This window comes from Lasioglossum baleicum, chromosome 18 (genome assembly GCF_051020765.1).
Source record: "Lasioglossum baleicum chromosome 18, iyLasBale1, whole genome shotgun sequence".
NCBI classification, from domain to species: domain Eukaryota; kingdom Metazoa; phylum Arthropoda; class Insecta; order Hymenoptera; family Halictidae; genus Lasioglossum; species Lasioglossum baleicum.
The window spans coordinates 29,230-52,221 of record NC_134946.1 but is presented as its reverse complement, the minus strand read 5'-3'; the positions used below and the strand labels follow the sequence as shown (position 1 = coordinate 52,221).

Here is a 22,992-nt window from a genome sequence, read left to right as displayed (position 1 = left end):
GGTAGGACTACGAAGTGGTCGCCGATATTTGCATTAACAAACCTCGGCGCGTGTCTGTACGGAATTCACATTCTTAAATCCCATTTATATTCCCCAAAATGTCTCGCCCGATCACGCGATCCCAAAGGGATCCCCAAGCGGACCCTAACGAAGACCTTCCTCCGCCAACCGAGGAAGAGCTACTCCTTTACGCGCAAGACCTCGCTCGTAAAGAGGAATATTTAAAAGAACAGACCGAATTCATTGCTAAACTGCGTCTTAAATAACATGCTCGATGAAATACGTAAAGAGCTTCATAATATTCAAGTTTTGAATCAAAACTTACGTCACCAAATGCCTACACCAGGCCCCAGTAATGTCTCTAACACGCGAGAATCCCCATTAGCAGAGCCACGCGAAATCCCGCAATATGAGCCAACAGGAAATTTCGCGTTGAAACAAGCCGCAGAACTTGTACCCAAATTCGACGGAACATCGATTCCCGTGTTAAAATTCATCCGCGCCTGCATACGCGCGCGTGATTCTGTCCCTGTATCAGCAGAACGTGCCCTTACCAAATTAATCTGCAACAAACTTTCCGATCGTGCGTACGCTGCCATTGAAGGCGAAAACATACGTACGATGTACCGGTGTTTGCAATAATGTGATCTCTTGGTTTCAGGAATCTTGAAGAATTCTTATATGTGACGGGCAGTTCGTCATAACAGCGTTCCGTTTTCCGGACTTGGACTGTCACCGGGATACATTTGATAATGTGGACCACTTCACCTGCTGGGACTGCAATAAATCCAGCGTCCTTCATGATGGCGGTTGCCACTTCTTCAGGGGCTGTGTGCAGCTGGGTGAGTGCGTTCTGGAGAATTTGTCGAATTTTGACGAATGACAGTAGGTAATATATGGGGGTTCTAATTCACTTCCCAATTCAGACGGTTCTGAGGAACTTTCCAATTCACGGGAGAGCGGTACCGCATTGCACAAGCATTACGTCATCTAGGCCAAGGACAAAGCTGTTAGGCACCGCCCCCTTCTTTCTGACGTCATCTAGGCCAAGGACAGAGCTGCTGAGTCATCACTTAATGGTACTGCACAAGCATTACGTCATCTAGGCCAAGGACAGAGCTTTTAGGCACCGCCCCCTTCTTTCTTACGTCATCTAGGCCAAGGACAGAGCTGTTAGGCACCGCCCCCTTCTTTCTTACCTCATCTAGGCCAAGGACAAAGCTGCTGAGTCATACCCCCCTTCTTTCTTACGTCATCTAGGCCAAGGACAAAGCTGTTAGGCACCGCCCCCTTCTTTCTTACGTCATCTAGACATCACCCTTATCTCTAAGGGTAGCAATGAATAAATAGGACACGATGGAATATGAATTGTAGTCTTTGCAAACGTTTCATCGTTGCAAACGTTTGCCGTGACAAAAAAAAGTTATTTAATATTCATAGTTAAAAACGGTGCCACCGTTACATTGCAAAGTGCAATTATATTTTGAGAACTGGAAATTAACAAATTAAAGTTGAAAGGAATATTTTTGTCGACAACTGTGCGGTAGCAAGATGATTGAAACGTGGAAAAAAATGTTGAGGTGTTTGACAAGCATGTCAATGCTGCTGAAAACTATGGATGAGTATCACGAATGGCATCGCTCGTACATCGAGTCTCTGCAATGCTGCATCAATTATCTATCCAGTGCAAAGGATGAATTGTCGGGGAGCATGAAATCTAGTTTAACATCAACTATGTGTCGTATGAAAACTTTGAACGTTTTATTGCACAAACGTATTTCCTTGCCACACACCGGTAGAGGTTTATATGATCGCGGCGGTGCGAGAGCCTCGACGCTCCGTTGGGAAAATGTCGAGTCGGCGTTTAAAAATCGCATATCGACCGGCATCGTTATCAACGTCGAACATATCGATCCTAAACAATTTTTACAACATGCAAAACGAATGGTTACAGGACGCGTTACAGAATTTTTAAACGTGCATTCATCGCTGAAAGCTAGCGTGACGTTGGAGGCAGAATTCATGCAACACACCAACGAGGTTTCCGTGAAAAGTTTCGGCACGCGAAACGTTGCATTGTTTCGGACAAGCAATCTACGACAGTGGTATCAGAGAGACATTGTGCCAACGCTTTTGACATCGTTGGAAGAGTTTCAAGAGCGAGACAGCGGGTGGGCACTGTCGAAGATACTGCATTTGATTGTGAATTTTAGCAAATACCAGCCATTGCAAGCTGGCTGCACCACTGAAACCTACTTGCCTCGAACGATACAGTTGAAAAGAGCGGTCGTGGACGTGAATAGCAAGGATGAGGCATGCTTTTTTTGGGCGGTCGTGGTGGGTCTCTATCCGGCCAAGACAAATCCATCGCGTTTATCATCATATCCACACTACAAAACAGTGCTTCAAACCGAAGGTTTTCAATCACCCATGCTATTCAAAGACATTCGAAAATTTGAACGAAAAAACGATGTTTCCATAAACGTGTTCGAATGGGTGCGCAAGAAATGTGTAACACTTCATTTGACTGAGAAGAAACGGAGAAGACATATCAATTTGCTGTTTATCCAGAATGCTGCAAAGACGCACGGCCATTTCGCATGTATACGAAATTTGCCAAGATTGGTTTCATCACAGCTTAGCAAGCATAAGTGCACGAAGCATATTTGTGATCGGTAAGTTGCACGTTTTTTTGTTTTTTAAATTCTTTGAAGCAAGAAAAGTTTTCTTCCCACAGGTGCCTGCAATATTTCCCTACGCCGGAGAGATTAAACATTCAAACAATCGACTGTGAACGAATGAATGATTGTGCTCTGACGCTTCCAACGAGCGAAGATAAGTGGTTGTACTTTAAAAACTTTCTAAACAAAGAACAGGCACCGTTCATTATCTATGCTGACTTGGAGTGTCTGCTGCTGCCTGAGGAACAGGAGGGAGAAGACCGTGCAGCACGCGTACAATATCAACAACACCACGCGTTTAGTATAGGATACTATATACATTGTCGCTACGATGAATCGCTGTGCGAGTATCAGGTTTATCGTGATAAAGCGGGATGCGCTGCATGGTTTGCAAACAGGTTGTACGAGCTGAGTCAGAAATTACAGCCGCTATTTGATAAAACGGTGCCAATGAATTCACTAACTGAAGCAGAAAAATTAAATTTTCGTACAGCCACACATTGTCATGTCTGCGAGAAAACGTTTGAGGAAAACGATATACGAGTGCGTGATCATTGTCATTTCACGGGCGCATATCGTGGTCCAGCTCATAACGAATGCAATTTAAGCTATCAATCTTCGTACGTGATACCAGTGGTTTTCCATAATTTATCAGGCTACGATGCACATTTCATCATAAAAGAATTAGCAAATTCGTTTGAGGGACGGATAGACGTATTACCATTGACGAAAGAGAAGTATATCTCATTCACGAAAAATGTTTCCATCGGGAGACAGCCGGGTGAAGAACGAAAGTATGTAAAGTTCTTAAAATTTCGCTTCATCGACTCATTCAAGTTCTTGAACTCAAGTCTGGACAAGCTGTCATCGTATTTAGACAAAAATAAATTCCGCATCGTACGAGGTGAATTTACACATCTTTCTAACGATGATTTCAACCTGTTGACCAGAAAAGGCGTGTTTCCATACGACTATCTGGCATCGTACGATAAATTAAATGATACATGTTTACCGCCGCGCGAAGCATTTTACAATCGGTTAAATGGTAGCAAGATATCCGACGTCGATTACCTTCATGCAAATACTGTTTGGTCGCGTTTCACCATACAAACGCTAGGAGAGTACAGTGATTTATATCTAAAATTGGATGTATTGTTGTTGGCAGATGTTTTCGAAAATTTTCGCGATGACTGTCTCGAGAATTATAAGCTTGATCCAGCACATTATTTCACGCTCCCCGGTTTCGCGTGGGATGTGATGTTGAAAATGACGAAGATTGAATTGGAGTTGTTCACCGACGTCGATATGCTTTTGTTCGTGGAGCGAGGAATACGTGGTGGATTGAGCCAATGTTCTCACAGATATGCATATGCAAACAACAAATATTTGTCTACGCACGATTCGAGTAAACCATCCACCTACTTAATGTATTTTGACGGGAATAATTTGTATGGTTGGGCCATGTCGCAACCTCTACCGCACAGAGACTTTCGATGGGTGGAGGATATTGATAATTTCAACGTTGAATCCATTCCAATCGATAGCCCTGTAGGATACATTTTGGAGGTTGATTTAGAGTATCCACGCGAAATTCACGATGCTCACGCAGATCTTCCATTTTGTCCAAGTCACGATGCAGCAACCAGCTCGAGTCAAAGAAAGTTGCTGGCAACACTTCGCAATAAGGAGCGATACGTTATACATTATCGATACCTCCAGCAAAGTTTAAAACATAATCTGAAATTGAAGAAAATTCATCGAATTCTAGAGTTTCAACAGTCACGATGGTTGCATGAATATATCGACTTGAATACAAAATTACGCACCAACGCAACCAACGATTTTTCAAAGAATTTGTTCAAATTAATGAACAATGCTGTGTTTGGAAAAACGATGGAGAACGTTCGAAATCATGCGATCGTGAAATTACTTTCTCGATGGAATGGTAGACACGGAGTTGAACGATTGATAGCTAGACCAAATTTTCACAGTTATACAGTGTTTTCTAAAGACTTCGTCGCAATTCAGATGAAAAAGCTGCTCGTTAAATTTTACAAGCCCATCTACGTAGGCATGTCCATATTGGATATATCAAAATTTCATTTATACACTTTTCATTACGAGTATATGTATCCAAAATTCCAGCAAAATTGTAAGATTTTATACACGGACACGGATAGTCTGATATATGAAATCACTTGCGATGACGCGTATGAGACATTGCTGAAACGTGATATCCATCGATATGACACCAGTAATTATACAGTGAACAACGTTTACGGTGTTCCGATTGCAAACAAGAAACAGCTCGGATTGATGAAGGATGAGAATGGCGGTAAAATCATGACAGAGTTCGTAGGACTTCGTTCGAAAATGTATGCGATTCGCGTGCATGATGATTGCGAAACCAAAAAGATCAAAGGCATTAGGAGAAACGTTACCGCTCGAGATATAAGTTTCGAAGACTATGTCGAATGTCTTAATAATCATACGGAAAAGAGTGTTAGCAGTAATTTTATAGCGTCTGTACGACATCAGGTGTATTCGATGTCGGAAATAAAATTAGCATTGAGCCCGTACGACGATAAGGGATATATTTGTAATAATTTGATCAATACTCTTCCTTGGGGGCATTACAGTATCGATTGAGAAATTTTATCTATAAAAAGAAAAAAAAGTATGGAGACGCATCCTATGGAAACATTATATTCTATGCGCTTCAGATTGGGAAGTAGGAGGTTTGTTTTGTAAATAAAAAAATACATCTTAATTCAAAATGCTTTTTATTATAAAAAAATTTTATTACATTAAGTAGGATTGAGTAGTAGATTGAGAAGTATGAGGGATTGTTTTTAAATAAATCATAATTTTAAAAAAATGATTTTTATTATAAAAAATTTTTTACATTTTTGAAATTTTTAAAACATTACTTCAAAATATTGACTGGGTTGAGGGATTCCTTTTTTTATGATACAAATTATTGCTCATTGATGTCCTAAAAAGAAAAAAAGTTTTTTAATATTAATCATTTTTTTTTATTAATAAATATAAAAATTATTTTTAAGTGTTAATTATTAATAAATATAAAAATTGGTAACTTACGCACCATATCTAATGGAATATCAATGGACGTGAACGCGTCCCATTCATCAGCACTATGCCTCACGGCATACTGCCATCCCCTGATGAACGCTGTTGGCTCCTCCTCCGTGTTGAAAATCTGTAATAATATTTATTAATTAAAATATCTTTAATAAAATATTATTTATTTCTTTATACTTACCATCAACTCCAAATACCCACTGAGCGAAACTTCAGCCTCAATAATTAGGTATAACATCTTGAAATGTGCTTGGACATTGCCAACACCCATTGTTTTATACAAGTACCCCCTCCGGAAAAAGATGCAATGAAATCTCGTGAGATTAGAAAAGACGTTTCGTTGCAGTAGATAATGAAATCTGAACTCGCGAAATTCAATCGGCGCTAATCGAGAGAACTGATGTGACCAGATGTTTTGGCCTGGTAACTCCAAACCGTTAAAGAACGCCACTACTACAGCTTGCTAGATTAGAAAAGTCTCATAGAGGAAAGACAAAATTCCTCAGACTTTACAAGTCAACATCAACCGCGAAAGGATGCTGTTACAGATTATAAAACGCTCCTCTTACAATGATATGGATAAGAACCGTAAAACATCTGGGGCACAATTCCACATGCGGCAAAAAGATAAGGGGAAACTCTATACCACTCTGAAAAAAAAAGTGAAGTAGAAATTCTCTCGGTGATGTAGGATTGTGTTCAGATGTTTCCCCAGCTTGACAACTCGGCATCAGCAGCGAAATAATGCTGTTACAGATTATGAAACGCACCTCTTGCAATGATATGAATAAGAATCATGAAGCACGTTCGAGGGTACAATCCTACACGCGGTAAAAAGATAAGGGGGAAACTCTATACCACTCTGAAAAAGTGGAGTAGAAACTCTCTCGAGGGGTGGTACAGCGCTATTGCAAGGATGAGGATTGTTTTTAAATAAAAAATCGTTCACATAATTTTTTATTTGATAAAGTATATATTTTTTGTACAAGCGTTTTTTAAGTAATTTTTCGAACAATGTTCGTTAGTGGATTGTATTCCATGATACGGTCATGTATTATTAAGCAGTAGGCTGTTGTCGATGGGGGGACGTCGGTTCGACATTCAAATTCAATTCGCACGTCAACCGTAGCATTTTTTAACACTTCGTTTTGTCGAGAACAATCGAGAACGACGAGTGGACCGTATTGCAAGAAATCCGTGACATCGAGTAGCGCTTCACCGTTTCCATAGTATGATTCTTGGAATTTTGCATACATGTCATAGAGCAACGCGTATTTACCTTTCTCGAAATCGATATTTAGATCATCGTATGGATAGGTTTCCGAGTTCAAGTAAAGTCGAATATTTGTCAATGCGCAATGATCGAATCGTGTAGCCGTTTTCATTAAGTTGTTCTTTCGATTGGTTTGCAAAGCGAATATCACGTATCGCGGTTTTTCCATTTGTAGAGCCGTTTTTATCGCCCATGTATGCTTCGTAGTTGTGTGTAGTAGAGGATATTCGTACAGATCCCAAGATCGAAAGGTCATGTCGATTGGTCTGTCGCTGTCTAAAATCTGTAGCATGGACAGCTTATGTACTTCATCCAATGTGACGTGAGGCATTCGCCATTGAATTTTGTATAGATTCAGAATAGGTTTCGCGTTGTTGGAAGGACTGTACAACGCATTCGCGTCGGTACGCGAGCGAATCAAAATTAATTCGTGCCGAGCATTTATCACGATGCGTTTGTAGTCTTCGCAGAAGCCTAATAAAACACTCATAGGTACGCAAAAGTTAAAATATATTGCAGCCGTGGCCGTTGCAGTCTGCTTCTGTACATCATCACCATACAGCCAACCAGCGTTGGACAATGCGCTGCTTCTCGTTCTAGACAGACTCACATCATTCTTCAAAGTTGTCGTCGCGCCAGGATTTCTGGACCGATCAATTTCCACTCCATTCAATTCATAGCGTATTTCCTCAAACATAAACGCAACAGTATTGTTCTCGAGAGTTACCGTATCGATGTGGGATTCTCCTTCAACCGGTAATTCGAGTTTTCCTGGTAAACTAAGTTTTCCCTCAACGTATAGGAAGCTTTTACATGGGAGCGTGTATAGGTCTTGTTGTTGAATGGGTATCCTTATCTCATCGCTGTTTTCAAACGTTGTGTTAGCATACGGATTGTATGTGTGCAGCTCAATCTTCGTTATGCGATTGTCGAAGATTGGCGCTTCAGAGATGTTCAAAATGTCATCAAACATGATCTTTCACTTTTTAACAATAAAGCCCAAAGATTGTAGATACTTTGCGTTTTTTACAGTTAATTTCTTACGAATCGTCAACCTTTTTTCTGCGGTTAGTTTCTTGCTGTTGTTACCGATGCTGTTGTTCAATGTATGGAATACCGTATTATGAATTAGCATTGCTTCGTCGCGCGTGTAGTCGCACCGTGATTTCTTCACCTCGAAAATCAATCAAACGTCCGGATTGATCAACTATGCGAATGGTTAAATCGTCAATTACTCGTGCAACGATCGGAAGGTAAATGACTCGCGCAGGCGTTTCCGACAATTTATATCATGGTGGTACCTGAGGCGCGAACTCATGTATCGTGTGAACGAGTTTACCATTGTCGTACGATCCGGTGGTTATGTTACATTCCACTCGTACGATATTCACGCTGATGATATTCACTGGTGTGTTCGATGTATGCCACACGTTTGGTGGTAAAACACGATCTATGGAAAATCCTAGGATGGATCCCACGTTGCCAGGCTTTGCAAAGTTTATTTGATAGTTGCTTTTAATTTCACTTTTCATGGTGTTGTTGTTCGCCCGTAAGACCAGCGGATATTCTGAGGCGGCAGTCTCATCGACATTTTTTGGAGGATATCGCGCGCATATTTCACGCCTCAAGTACGCGTTGATTGCGTCCAATTCGTATGAACCGTCGGGGATGATGATCTCCTCATCTTTTTCACCGAAGTAGAATCTATTGTTTCCAATGTTGGCGCTGATGTTCGGTATCGTATAATAAGTTTGCAAATCGAGCAATCCCAGCTCATATTCGCCATTGCTCAGATCTATGGGGGGAAAGTACTTTGATGACAGTATGCTACTTCTTCCCGACAATGTAAACGTAAATGACTTTTTCGCATACATCGTGTAGAGAGACTCTTTCCAGGGTCTTTTATTCTCGGAGAAATTTCGCACACAATTGACCACACACGCTTTCGTCGTAGTTTTGAAAACGTTCGTGGTTATATAAGATCGCCACGTTCGCGCCGATATAGTGAATCAACTCAATCGGCGGTCGAAGATTTCCAAAACTATCAAAGTATTTGACACGCGAGCCGTGTTTTATATAGGCGACCCAGTGCGTTCCCGGTCCACGACTATTATCTAGATTGATTATACCTCGCTCGTTTACCCACGCACGCAGCGGTAAATCGTCACGCATAAAAACTCCACGAAAATACGGTAATCCTTTACACATGACCATCAATTCGATATCTGTCGTCGTGTTGTCCTTCTTCGTTGTTTTTTTTTTTCCTTCAAACCTTTTCCATGCTTATACGGTGCGAGATGTATCCCACGACCCTCCATGGCTCGAATGTGTCGCTCCGCTTCTTGTAATTGTTTCTTAGCAGCTTTTGCAGCGTTTATAGCTTTGACTACCCCCGCGGCACCACCCGTCAATGCGCCTATAGCCGACAAAGCGGGTAACAGCAACGGTAGAAAACCACCACGTTTGGCGATCGGGAGAATTCGTTTAGTTGTTTTTTTTTCTTTTCACCTTTTTTCTTTATCAAACCCATGCCCAATTTCGTTTTAGCTTTCATGGCTGCCAACACTGCAGTCGCGGACACCTTCTCTCCCAATGTTGCGTCTCCGGACGTTATCCGATGCAGTGCTCGATCAGCCAAAACGTGATCGGCCTTGTGACGATTTTCAAGATCTTTGTATCGCGAATACGCTATATCGTGCTCTCGATAGGCTGTATCCAACGGATTGATTCCTCGATCCCCACGAGCTAATCGCAGGTTGATATCGAGGTATATGCAATTCAAACGGTAGCGCGTTTATAGCTCTGTTTAAAAACCCCTTGCCCGTATGCGAACCGAGTGAATGATGATTCATAAGCTATTTTGCCTACTATCTCTTTTAAAAAGAACACGTTCGGGGGAGGGGAGTGACTGATACCTACGGTGTTCGAGCTCTCATATAAATACTACCTCCCCTCCCTCATCGAATCAATCAAATCATGCATTTTGTAAGGCAATCTTTGGATATTCGTGTTCCAACGTGTCGCGCGTTCGACGATTGCGACGAGACGATGCGAAAACATGGATCATTGTTACCAGGCAATGTACGATGTGTCATAAGCGGTCCGTCAGGATGCGGTAAAACAAACGTTATGATCAGCCTGCTGGAGAGTGCGAACGGACTACGATTTGCAAACGTTTATGTATACTCAAAATCGCTGAATCAGCCAAAATATCAATACTTGAGCAAACTGTTCTCATCCGTGGGGAAGGATGTAGGCTACTTCGCGTTCGCAGACAACGCTGACGTAATACCCCCCGCAGAGGTACGGCCCGATTCGATATTTATCTTCGACGATGTGGCGTGTGACGAGCAGGATATCATGAGAGAGTATTTTGCGATGGGTAGACATTCACACGTCGATTGCTTCTACTTGGGTCAGTCGTATGCGAGAATACCTAAACATTTAATTCGTGACAATGCCAATCTACTGGTTTTGTTCAAACAGGATACCATGAACTTGCGTCACATTCATCAGGATCATGTAAATACCGATATGTCGTTTGAAACGTTTAGCGCGTTATGTGTAAATTGTTGGCGAAAGAAGTATGGATTTCTCGTAATCGATAAAGACAGTCCTACAAATCGCGGTCGTTACAGACGTGGATTTAACGAGTTTGTCATACTGTAACGAGTACAGTTGCTCGGTAAGGGTGGTTGGTGCTGTATCGTGGGCTGTAAATCTCTCTTGCGCTTCCAATATGTCAGCTCAAAAGGAAAAGAACGAAAAGCTGCGAGCTTCAGTCGTGAATGAAATAGCGAAGACCAGTGATACCATACGTAAAAAGTATTTAGCGTTGAAAGTTGGGAAAATGATGGCCGAGACGAATTTGCGAACAACTTTACAGCCGATCGTCGAACCGTTGAAACAGCTAGTTCAAAATACATCTACTGTTGAACCGGATAGTGACACCACGTTCTCGGATATTAAGGAAACACCACCACCGTCTCCCATACAAAAAAAAAGAAGATTCTCAGATATTAGGGGAACGACGCCATCGTCATCTATGAAAAAAAGAAGAAGAATAAAGAAGAAGAAAAATGTTGCAGTAACGCTCGCTGACGATGAGATCGAGTCAACGATGTCGCAACAGGATACTTTCGAATCACCGAGCACGGTATCTTTGGAATCTTCAATGCGTAATATTTTTGAAAATCCAGAAACTCATCGAGAGGAAAATCAACATCTAACCGAGAATTTCGGACCTTTGGCGCGTGAATATTTAGAAAAATTTTCTACCGGATCAATGAAAAATTCCGACAACGTGTTCGGGGTATATTTCCAGGACAATAAACTGATGTTGGGAAATTCAGCGTTTGAAGTGAACAGCAATGACGATATCATCATTAACGGAGTAGGGTACGAGGGGACTCATGGTCTTTATGAATTAATATTCAACAGAGTACCCGACAAGCAGTTGTACACCGAGGATGATAAGAATGTGTACAAAAGAATTCTCGTTTTCACGCATGCGCATCGACGCGGGAATCAGCTAAAGGGAAACAAAGGTTATAAGTATAAGAAAATTATAGGACCGATGTTTTCGTCACGTGGTGGGAAGGGGATACAACTTCCAACTTCTATGCGTGTGACTAACAATCCGATTGATTACGTGCATTGGGATGATCCAAACGAACTCGTCGATCGTGTGAAATTGTTAACCGCTTCGAAGAATGCCGGACATTCCAACCATAACAATGAAATAATGTCAATAATCGAAGAACTTCGTGAAGCCGGTATAATTATAAATTAAAGCGCGTGCATTCATTGAGTTAGTGATGAATGAAATGTCAATTGGTACAGCTCGATAGAATGCGCATTCGTCTTAATTGTTGTAAAACGAATCAAACAATATCCTCGGGGGAGAACAACGGTGAAAGCTGGAACTTGAGATTTCAAAGTCTATGGATAAAACTGGATGAGATATTTCAACGAATACTGTGGATTGAAGAGAAGGTCAAACAGTTGTATGAGTTGACGATAAGTGAAGAAAAAGACTAGCTTGAAACAATGTCTATCGACAAATTTGGTATGGTGTTTCGCGAAGCGAACAAACCCGAGTCAAATGTTTCTTCGATTTTCTATCCCGGCGTTTTTAAAAGTTATGTGCATGATAATGCTATATGTTTAAATGATGACGCTAAATTATATAATGCGAAAGGTATGAGGATCGGACGCGTGGCGAATCCTGAAGCAAACGATCATGTTGCAACCAAAGTATACGTGGACACGCTTAACGTGAAGCTTGAGTCCGAGATTGTGAAGAAACTGGTCAAAGAACTGAAAACCGCTAAAGAGACGATAAAGTCTGAAATATTAGCTGAACAGAATGAAAAACTGATCTAAGACCTGAAAACCATTAAAGAAACGATAAAGTCTGGAATACTGGCTATGATACAAGGCATTCGATATGATGTAAATGAAAATATGAAATCAACTGATATCAATGAGACCTTGAAGGAGAAAGTAAAAAGAAGACGAGTTTGAAATATTGACAAGAAACGTGTCGACGGTCCTTGAGGGGAATCCATGGATAGCAATCATCATACGTGAACATACTGTACAAGATGTATCTGTACCTGTTCCTGTACCTGTCTGTAGCTGTTCCTGTACCTGTCTGTAGCTGTTCCTGTACCTGTCTGTAGCTGTTCCTATACCTGTCTGTAGTTGTTCCTGTACCTGTCTGTACCTGTCCATACCTTTCTGTAGCTGTTCCTGTACCTGTCTGTAGCTGTTCATGTACCTGTCTGTAGCTGTTCATGTACCTGTCTGTAGCTGTTCATGTACCTGTCCATACCTGTCTGTAGCTGTTCATGTACCTGTCTATACCTGTCTGTAGCTGTTCCTGTACCCGCCTATACCTGTCTGTAGCTGTTCATGTATCTGTCTGTAGCTGTTCCTGTACCTGTCTGTAGCTGTTCATGTACCTGTCTATACCTGTCTGTAGCTGTTCCTATACCTGTCTGTAGCTGTTCCTGTACCTGTCTGTACCTGTCTGTAGCTGTATCTGTACCTGTCTGTACCTGTACCTGTATTATCAATATTAAGTAGCATTTATCGAGTCATCAAGTTATCATAAAAATCATCAACCTTGAGAGAAAAAATGAGGGGATGGAAATATAACTGAAGATTTTTAAGAAAAGTATATATGAGGTAAAGACTCTATTGAAAAGCGAGTTGAGTAGCGACAGCAAGAGACGATACGCGTAGCTTTCAACGAGTTGGATAGCTGAATCAGTCATCGCTTCAATAGTTGGATTGAAAAGTGAATAATCGGTTAATGAGAGAGCGCTACAAGAACGATGATGAGTAAAGAAAACGTGGTGGAAGAACTGCATGCTCCGGCGAGACGTTTTTACCCGCGTAGACGTGTAATCGTGCGAGGATTCGATGATCTTTGGCAAGCCGATATCGTTGAAGTTCAAAAATATGCACGAGACAATGGAGGGCATCGATATATTCTCACGATAATCGATGTATTTAGCAAATATGCATGGACGGTTCCTTTGAAGAGTAAAAATGCGAGCGACGTGTGCAAAGCTTTCGCGTCAGCGTTGAAGAAAGATGGTAGAGTCCCGAATAACTTGCAGACCGACATGGGGAAAGAATTCTACAATACAACGTTTCAAGATTATCTGAAGAGTCGTAACATACATCATTATTCTACATTTAGCACTATGAAAGCTTCCGTCGTGGAACGTTTCAATCGCACGCTGAAGAATAGCATGTGGAAATTTTTCTCGTTGAGTGGAAAATATCGCTGGATCGATGCGCTTCCCACGTTGACTGAGGGCTACAATAATCGAAAACATCGTACAATCCGCATGCGACCTGTCGACGTGAGCCGTAAAAATGCTGGACACCTTCTGTCCACCGTGTACAGCAACGTGAAGATTGCTGGTCCTGCCAAATTCAAGGTCGATGATCGTGTGCGTGTCAGCAAGTTTAAAACCTTATTCAACAAAGGATACACGCCAAACTGGTCAACTGAAATATTCAAGATTATCGCGGTAAAACGAACGAATCCTGTCACATATCTCTTAGTCGACTCTACGAACAAACCTATCGCCGGAGGATTTTATGAACATGAGATACGTGCGGCAAAATATCCTGACATATACTTAGTTGAAAAAATATTACGCAGAAAAGGAAATAAAGTATATGTGAAATGGCTGGGAATGGATGCGTCACATAATTCGTGGATATCTAAAACGAATATACTTTAATTATATTTTTTCTACTTGTATTTTTTAGTTATGATAATTAATTTTTGTAAAACGACTATACTTATTATATTGCGATAATTCTGCTTCATTTCTCTGTAGGAATTGTATGTAATGTTGTAATAAAAAAAAATATAAAAGAGGTATTCTTGAATAATTTTATTTTTAAAATAATGTATTGTTACAAAAGACAATTTTCACACAACATTAATATTTTAACCTATCCGTTTTTTGTGCCTCGACTGCAATGATATTAGTGCATGAAGCCACCAGTTCACAATCAATCAATGAACTTTGATCAAAAAATTCGCTCTCGACAATCGCTTTCACGATATTCTTCGCGTTGGTATCCCTCACCACAATGACAAAATTCATAAATTTATCGGTAATCGTGGGAACATTGCCGATCAGCCATGAATACATGTTGTGTATGCAGAATTCGAGATTGTATAAGTTACGCATAGTTTTTTCCGTGATGTATAGAGCTGTGAACTGATTCGACAATTTCACTAGATTCATACCATTGAGATTAACTATTTGCAATGTTAGATCATCACTCATTTTTTTACACTGTTTCTGCATAGAAAGTAAATTGGAAATACACTCCTTCGTGCGCAACAACTCTGTCCATGCATCCCGGGAAAATGTGATCTCGTTACCACGGTTATCCCCCATAGTTAGTTCCACACAAATATCATCGCCAACGTGTACACCAATTTCGAGATATTTAAAATAATTGCCAGCTATGGAATATCTTCGACTCAAGATTCTGTGCAAACTACTCGATAATTGTGAAATGGAGTCGCTGTTGTCAGAACTCCTGCAACAGATTTTTTTTTTTTTAAAGAATTAGATGTTTTTCAAAATTTTTTTTTCACAAGTTTTTCATCTTTCTACTTACATTGTCACGGCGTTTATTTCCCGGCGAACCGAGAGATAACCGCCTTCGAGAAATTATGGCCTTGCGACCGGGCCACGCTCGGTCGCGCGACACGTGGTCCTCTCGAGACAAAAGATCTTCGCAGATTCGAACGGAACGACAAATTTGGACACGAAGTGAACGGGCGCCAGGTACTATACCGTACCACGCGAAACTCTCGAACGATTCGTTCGGTTCTCAAAACGACGTCGAATCTGCGAACATCGTTTAGGCCGGTGACGGCCGCGAACAGGTCCAGGGAACCACGTGAGGAAAGGAACGGGGCATTCCCCGCGACGAGAACGTTTCTCACGGTAAATGAAGCTACTCGGTAGATCTCGGGCAAAATATAGTCGTTTATTAAAACGAGATGATCATACAATCCGCCGGCCGTTGCCGGCGGTAGTCAATAGCTTTGCCGGCGCGAACACGAAAGTGACGGCGGCTGTTCGGCCGATCGCGCGGAATAACTTCTATCGCGTCGAGCTCGGTCGTCACAGAACTTCGCGTGAATTTACAAGCCACGAGGGCACGAATTCGACCGAGCTCCGGTGACGTACGCGTTCCTAATTCGAGACTGGGCGCAACGTGCGAACGGTGAACGACACGAAACGAATACGGCGCGTTATCCTCCCGTGGAACGATCCGAGGGTAACCCGAAGAATTACCGGGCGAATATCGTGGGTCCCGAATAGCTCGTGCACGAGGATTCGGCGACACACGATCCGCGGCCTCGCGAGCCTCTCAGGAGAGCGACTCCTGGTCAACGGTAAACGCGGGGAAACACGCGGTACACCGCGGTACGAACTTTCGCGAACTCAAATAACGTCCCCGAACCAACACGAACTGGTCACAAAATTATATCGAAATGAAGCCTGACTGGCACTAACCAAATACGCTGCGATGGCGGCGGTCGCAAAATATTACTGTTCGATATCGCGGTCTAATTTTCGCACGTCTGTACTATGTGTAGTCCTTCGACCCAGTGGCCCAGTTCGAGATGGTTCGGAACGCGGAAGCGAGTTTTCCCCCCACTCTCATCTTCGGCGACGCTCGGGCCAATCACGTTGTTTCTGGGTGCAGGGACGACTCGGTGACATGTCGGCCCGGGCCTTCGGTATTTTCTATTTTCCGAAGCCCGGCCGATATAAGGCGGTTAGTCGGCATCCATGGATCCGAGCCGTTCCGGTGTAGCTCTCATGGCATTTTCCGGATGAGACGTCGACGAGGGTGGACTGCTGATCGTCCTTATGTTTAACAGCCTCGTCGCTTTCTCCGGGTTGACAGATCCGGGCTCGGTCCAATCCTCGCCGTCTTCCTCGCCAGCGGCGCCCTGTGATTGGTGTTCCGAGCGTCTCCGCTTGCGGCCTTCCGCCAATCGGCGGCCGGAGACAGGTATCGGGCTCCTCGCCGATTTCGGTGGTTTCTGAAAACTCTTGTCGCGCCCGGCGGCGCGACATTCAAAGGCGATAATTCTATTCTTCGGGCGTTCGGATGTCCCAGGGAGAGCGCTCGTTATAGCCGTTTCGTTATTGTACCGCTTTTTCGGTGACCCGGTCTTTCGTCTAAGGTTCGGAGTGACGTAGGCTAAATCTGCCACGTCACAACTCCTCCCCCCCCGAAAGAGACCGGGGCACCGGTGGCAGTTACCAGCCAGGCTTCCCTGTTCGCGAGTTCGGGGACGAACGCTCTTCCTCGGATCCTCCATTACATAGGGACGGACACAGTAGAGACATACACGCTTCTACCCATCACCAATCCAGACGAATATATTCCTTCGATCGTTGCCTTTACCGTGATGGGGGCGGAGCCTGCTGACACGACCGGTACCTAAGGGAGAAAACCGGATTCGCTAAAGTTGGGTTCCGCTGAACCCTGAGGAACGTAGGGATCAGGGTTAAAATAACGAAACCACCATTGAGGGCGACAATCATTTATTCGCGCCCCTCGAGCGCTTCTAATACTGGTGTCCCTCCCACCCTCCGAAACTTCAGTCTTGTTACTAAAATAAACGATATTGCTATCGAAGGGGGGAGGGACCGGTAAACAAAATAATATTTATTTCCAGTCTTTATCTCTGAAAAAGAAGAAGAGAAAAAAAAATGTTCTTCGGCCTCGCCGCGATCAGGGCTGCTGGTGTTAGTCCTTGTCAGTCGGCGTATAAGTGGGGAAGTATGGTTTGAGGTCCGATATGTGCGCTTTGCCGAGGTTCTTTCCCTCCTCGGTGGCCAAGTTATAGACTCCCGGTGACAGTTTTTTCGTTATTGTTACCGGACCAGTAAATTTCGGTGATAGTTTCGCCGCGAAATGGTTAGCGGCTGACGAGAGCACTCTCTGTCGCTTCATAACCCTGTCCCCTACGTTAAATTCTCGGTTTCTCCGACGCAAATTATAATGATGCGATTGTTTCCGATATGCGTCCTCGAGGTTTTCCAACATCCAATGCCGCAGCGTCGGTAATTGCGACACCCGCTTCTTCCAGGTGTCATTGGATGTCACCTCGAGGTCGATCGGAGGCTCGACGTTAGCCCTCGCACATTTTGCCGGTCGCGGCTCTCGCCCGAAATTGAGAAACGCTGGGGAGGCTTGTAGAACGGAATGGTGTGCGGTATTATACGCAAAACGAAACTGAGGTAAATTCAAGTCCCAATCGCGGTGGTCCCTCTCTATATAAGCGACGATCATCGTCTTCAGGATCCGATTCACTCGCTCTACTGGGTTCGCTTGCGGGTGGTACGGGGGGGTGGTACTTAATCGAATGCCGTATTCGTCGGCAAGTTCCCTCAGAGTCTTGTTCGCGAACTCGGTACCGTTGTCCGTCAACAAGACATCCGGGGTCCCCCATCGCGAAAAAATTAACCCTTCTAGGGCGTCCGCTATTTTCGGACCGGTTGCACGTCGAAGCGGGGTGCACTCTATCCATTTTGTGAACAGATCCTGTATAACGAGAAGGTACGAATTGCCGGACCTGCTCGGAGGGAACGGGCCCATAATGTCGGCAGCTACTACTGTCCAGGGCATGTCGACCCTGCGCCGACCCATCAACCCCGGTGGGAGTGTTTGTTCCACCTTCGTGAGCTGACAGGTATTACAGCGTCTTACGTATTCTACTGCCGTTCTATACATGCCTGGCCAGTAGTAGCGGGTGGCGATACGATGATAGGTCTTTTCGACCCCTAAATGCCCTGCCTGCGGGTTGTCGTGCGCCTCCTGCAGGATCTCGGTTCTCCGTTCCTCTGGGATTACGAGTTTCCACTCGTTCCCGTCGGAAGCCAGCGTTTCCGCGATCAACGGATCTGTTCTTCGACAAAACAGCTCCCCGCCTCGAATTGCCCATTCCGGAAATTTCTCGGGATTTTTCTCGACTTCCGCAAACTTTCCCTCGTACCACTTTGGGCGAACCGCGGCCACGATATGAGTTTCCCTTTCGGTATCCCCCTCCCTCTCGTAAATACGCGAAAGTGCATCTGGCACTTTATTAAGGGCTCCCTGCCGATATACTACTTGGAAATCGTATTCCTGCAGCTGCAGGGCCCAACGCGCTAATCGACCCGTGGGGTTTTTCAGAGTTCTCAGCCACCGTAAACTGTTGTGGTCCGTAATTACCGTAAATGCGTACCCTTCTAAATATGGTCGAAATTTTTGTACTGCCCAGACAATCGCGAGACATTCGAGCTCTGTAGCGGAATATTTTCGCTCCGGTAATGTGAGTGATCTGCTCGCGAATGCTATTACGCGTTCGACCTCATCGACCTCTTGCGTTAATACCGCGCCTAAACCTACCGTGCTCGCATCCGTCTGCAGGGTAAATGGGGTTTCGAAATTTGGGCACGAGAGGGTAGGTGCCGAAGCGATCGCGTCCCTTAAGGATTCGAAGGCGCTTTGTTGGGCGTCCTTCCACTCCCATTCGCGATCTTTACGTAATAGACGGTTCAGTGGTTCGGCAAGTGTGGCGAATCCCGGAATGAATCTCCTGTACCAGGAGGCCATCCCGAGAAAACGCCGCACCTGCTTCACCGTTTTCGGCGGAGGATACGATAAAACGGGTTGGATTTTCTCCGCGTCCACCTTTAATCCCTCTCGGCTCACCACGAAACCCAAATACCGAACTTCTTGACAGCAGAACTCGCACTTATCAGGATTTATCATTAGACCGGCTTCTTTGATCCTATCTAATACGCGCTTGAGCCATTCGAGATGTTCTTTGAATGTTTTAGTGACGATAATTATATCGTCCAAATACGAAAACGCGTGAGGCTCCATTTCTGGGCCTATTAACCGGTCCAATAATCGCTGAAAGGTTGCGGGTGCTCCTGTCAGACCATACGGCATGCGGCGGAAATGGAAAAGACCTTTTCCCGGTACCGTAAAAGCTGTTATTTCGCGGCTTCCTTCCTCTAACGGAATTTGGAAATACGCTTGACTGAGGTCGATGGTCGAGATATATTTCGCGGCCCGTAACTTGTCTAGGATTTGCGTCATGAGCGGTAACGGGTACGCATCTTTCTTCGAGACCTCGTTAACTTTTCGGAAATCGAGACAAAAACGGTATTTACCGTTGGGTTTCTTAACCATCACGATCGGACTTGACCAACCACTTTGCGATGGCTCTATTATGCCGTCGGCCAGTAGCTTATCTACTTCCTTATATATGGCCTCCTGTACTTTCGGGGAGACGGCATAGTATCGCTGTTTAATCGGAGGATGGTCGCCCACATCGATTCTGTGGCTAGTCAAGTTCGTCATTCCGGTCATAACGTTAAATTCCGGTAACGTGGTCTCGAGAAACTCTTTTAATTGCCGTTTTTCGGCTTCCTCAATCGTTTGCAGACCACAACATACGGTGTCGGGGTTAGTATTCTCGAAAGGGAATTTCTCATTTGGCCGTTTCGCAAAATACCACACTGAATTGTGGTATTCGGCTACTATGCCGAACTTCGCGATTGAATCGGTTCCTAATAGCAGGGGTGTCACCAGATTGTCTAGGACTCGCGCAAATATATCGCGTTTCTCTCTGCCTATTCTTAACGAAAAACGTGCCTCTTCGGTTGCTCGATCTACTGTACCAGTGGCGAGGAGGAAATAGCAAGGTTTATCTGTCGTTCTAATTTCGATAATTCTATCCTCGACGTTCTCGAGGGTTTCTCGGCTCACAAAGGTCAGCGATGAGCCCGAGTCTATTAAAGCGCGGGTCGCGAAATTGCCGATGTACGCGTTGACGGTCAGTAGAGGCGGTCGGTATACATCCCCATTTACCATTACGCGGGCCGATATTAGTTCGGGTGAAGTCTCTCCCGACCCCTTGATCGACTTCCCCCCTCGTTTCCCGACCGTTTGTTGCACCTTCGGCAGCGATTTAGTGTAACCCCCTCCGCTCCGCACCTGTAGCAGTGCAACCTCGGTTCTTCTCGGCAGTCTCGGGACAGGTGGCCAGTCTTACGACAATTCCAACATTGGTGCTGGTACTTCTCGGTAGCACGCGGTGTATCGCGTCGCGGCCATTGTTGCACTGCCACGGCTGCAGTCTCTTTTGTTGTACGATTTGAGGGGTCGCGGGATGTACTACGTGATCTGTTCCCGGATCGGTTTCTGTCGCGTCTCCCCGGTGCCGGCGACGGTTGTTTACCCGCCTCCGGCCCCCGAGGTGTGCGAAGTGCCGATCCGGATCGAGATTCCCTACGGAAGGATCGGGGAAGTCGATCGCCCGACTCGTCACTTTCTCCACCGCTGGCGGAGGATACCGCGTTCGCGTACCCAAAAGTGACCGATCTACCTCTTACGGGTGCCTTTACGCGTGAATATCTACTAGGATCAAATGCCAAGCTGCGGTGTACCATTTCCTATGGTTTGGGATTCCCCCGTTTCCTACGTTCTTCTATGCGGTCCGCCTCCACTAACCTATCCGACGCGTCATCGACCGTGATTACGGACCCTATTGGTATCATTTGTCGTAATGATAATTTCGCGCCTTCATACAAGATTCTTGCCATTCTCTCCTCTGACCACCGCGGCTGTAATTTATCTAACATTGTTGTCATGGCCATTATGTATTCGCGGACGGGCTCTGCTTCATCCTGGAACCGTTCTCTAATGTTACGCTCCAGGTTAAATTGATACTCGGGATCTCCGAAAAATTCTCGGAACGCGGCCGCGAACTCTCCCCAATTCCTGCAACGACTTCCCTTGCGTTTGTGCCAACGCTTTGCTGTGTCCCCGAGACAAACTGCTACGCAGTCGATTAATTCCATATCTTCGATGCCATGATATTGTTTGTGATATTCGAGGTCTTCCAGAAATTCTTCTGGGTCCTCTCCCTGAATACCGGAGAACTTTAATCTCCATCGCCTAATTATTTCGGCGATGGGCGTTCCTCGATAATTTAGTTCTCGGGGTCTTGCTCCGCTTGGCACTTCCGCGTTGGGGTCGCTATGGGGTTCGGTATTCGTTCTCGGCATATTTGATACCGGACTACGGTGTCGTTCGGGAGACCACGGTCTCCACCTTTGATCCTGCGGCACCCTTAAACTAAATTCGCGGGGCGGTGATCTGCCGCCGCCTTCATTTTCCTCTTGCGGGTTAATGCGCAGGGCCGCTATATGATCCAACGCGTCTCCGTAGTCCGATTCTCCGCCGTCGTTCCCGTGTTCCAGTTTCGGTAAATTCAACATACTTCTCATTTTGATTCGGGAATCTCGATACCAAATTCGAAACAGAGCTCCCGTACCCGCGGCCGTTTAATCCGAACAAAATATTCTCGATATATCACGCTTTAGGCAGAGAGAACGGTTACTCGTTTTCGTTTCGCTAATTTCCCGCGTTATTTGCTACGTTCGATTTTTTTCGTTACCGTCGCGAATTCCGAATTTACTTCTACCTATTGCCTCTTCCCAGCTCTTTCTCGATTTATTTTGCGCCAAAAGGGGAAAACAGCAACCCAATCTAAACCCTAAAGTGGACCCTTTTCACTAATTTCACACGCACCTGCCCGTCGACAGTATTACTGCGTGCTCACCAAGACGCTACCGGTAGCTTTCGCAAATTGTTCACTAAATTTTATAAAAGGGTCCCGCAAATTTAATTGTTGAATTTTTATAATTCAACCGCCAAGGGATTTGTTGAACTACTTTGAGTTCAACCGCCAAGGGGATTATATTCGTCTAGACTACGGACGATATACCGGACAACAAACCAACTTCCTCCACCACATGTATAACACAAAAAAAAATTCATATAAAAAAACAGTTTTCATGTGGGTTCAATCTTTGGGGGTCAATATTACCACAATCAAAATATAATCACGAAACCACTTTATCCGAGAATATCGCAGCCGCGGGTGGATTACGCTGTATGCGATGCCTTCCCCGCGACCGAGAACTTCTCACTATTGTAAATTTCAAATATTTGTAATTAAACAAACGTGTGCCATTCCGAAAAACAAGTTTGCACAAATTATGACAGTAAATTCAATATATAAATATCAGAAGTGGGTGAATATTGAGGAAGGCGGAATGGTATACAATAGGGGAACAATATATAAAAAAATGTATTATGGTATTGTGGCCCTCTACGGGTGGACCACCTCTAGGGGCAATCCTAATCCCGTAGCGGTATTACCCACAATAAACAATTTATAAATTGTCCCTCGTATTGGGGATTACGGGGCGAAACTCTCGATTCTCGGGCGGGTCACACTCGGTGGTGTGTCCCTCTCCCTCGAAGTCAAGCGTTACCCCTCCGCCAATAACGAGGTCCAAA

The 22,992-nt window shown here is 44.3% G+C and overlaps 2 protein-coding genes across 2 annotated transcripts; one reads left to right on the top strand and one right to left on the bottom strand.

The window, feature by feature from the left end:
• The first annotated feature begins 1,593 nt into the window (after positions 1 to 1,593).
• On the top strand, positions 1,594 to 5,330 carry LOC143218168 (uncharacterized). The gene is made up of 3 exons (XM_076443203.1): positions 1,594 to 2,675; positions 2,738 to 4,342; positions 4,631 to 5,330. Exons 1-3 carry the CDS (start codon positions 1,594 to 1,596, stop codon positions 5,328 to 5,330), a joined length of 3,387 nt encoding a protein of 1,128 aa, XP_076299318.1.
• An 890-nt stretch (positions 5,331 to 6,220) lies between these two features.
• LOC143218167 (uncharacterized) lies at positions 6,221 to 8,191 on the bottom strand. The gene is made up of 4 exons (XM_076443201.1): positions 8,101 to 8,191; positions 7,505 to 7,998; positions 7,063 to 7,339; positions 6,221 to 6,246 (listed from the first exon to the last, which is right to left on the bottom strand). The coding sequence occupies exons 1-4, from the start codon at positions 8,189 to 8,191 to the stop codon at positions 6,221 to 6,223; spliced, it is 888 nt and encodes a 295-aa protein (XP_076299316.1).
• Between the last annotated feature and the right edge of the window lie 14,801 nt (positions 8,192 to 22,992).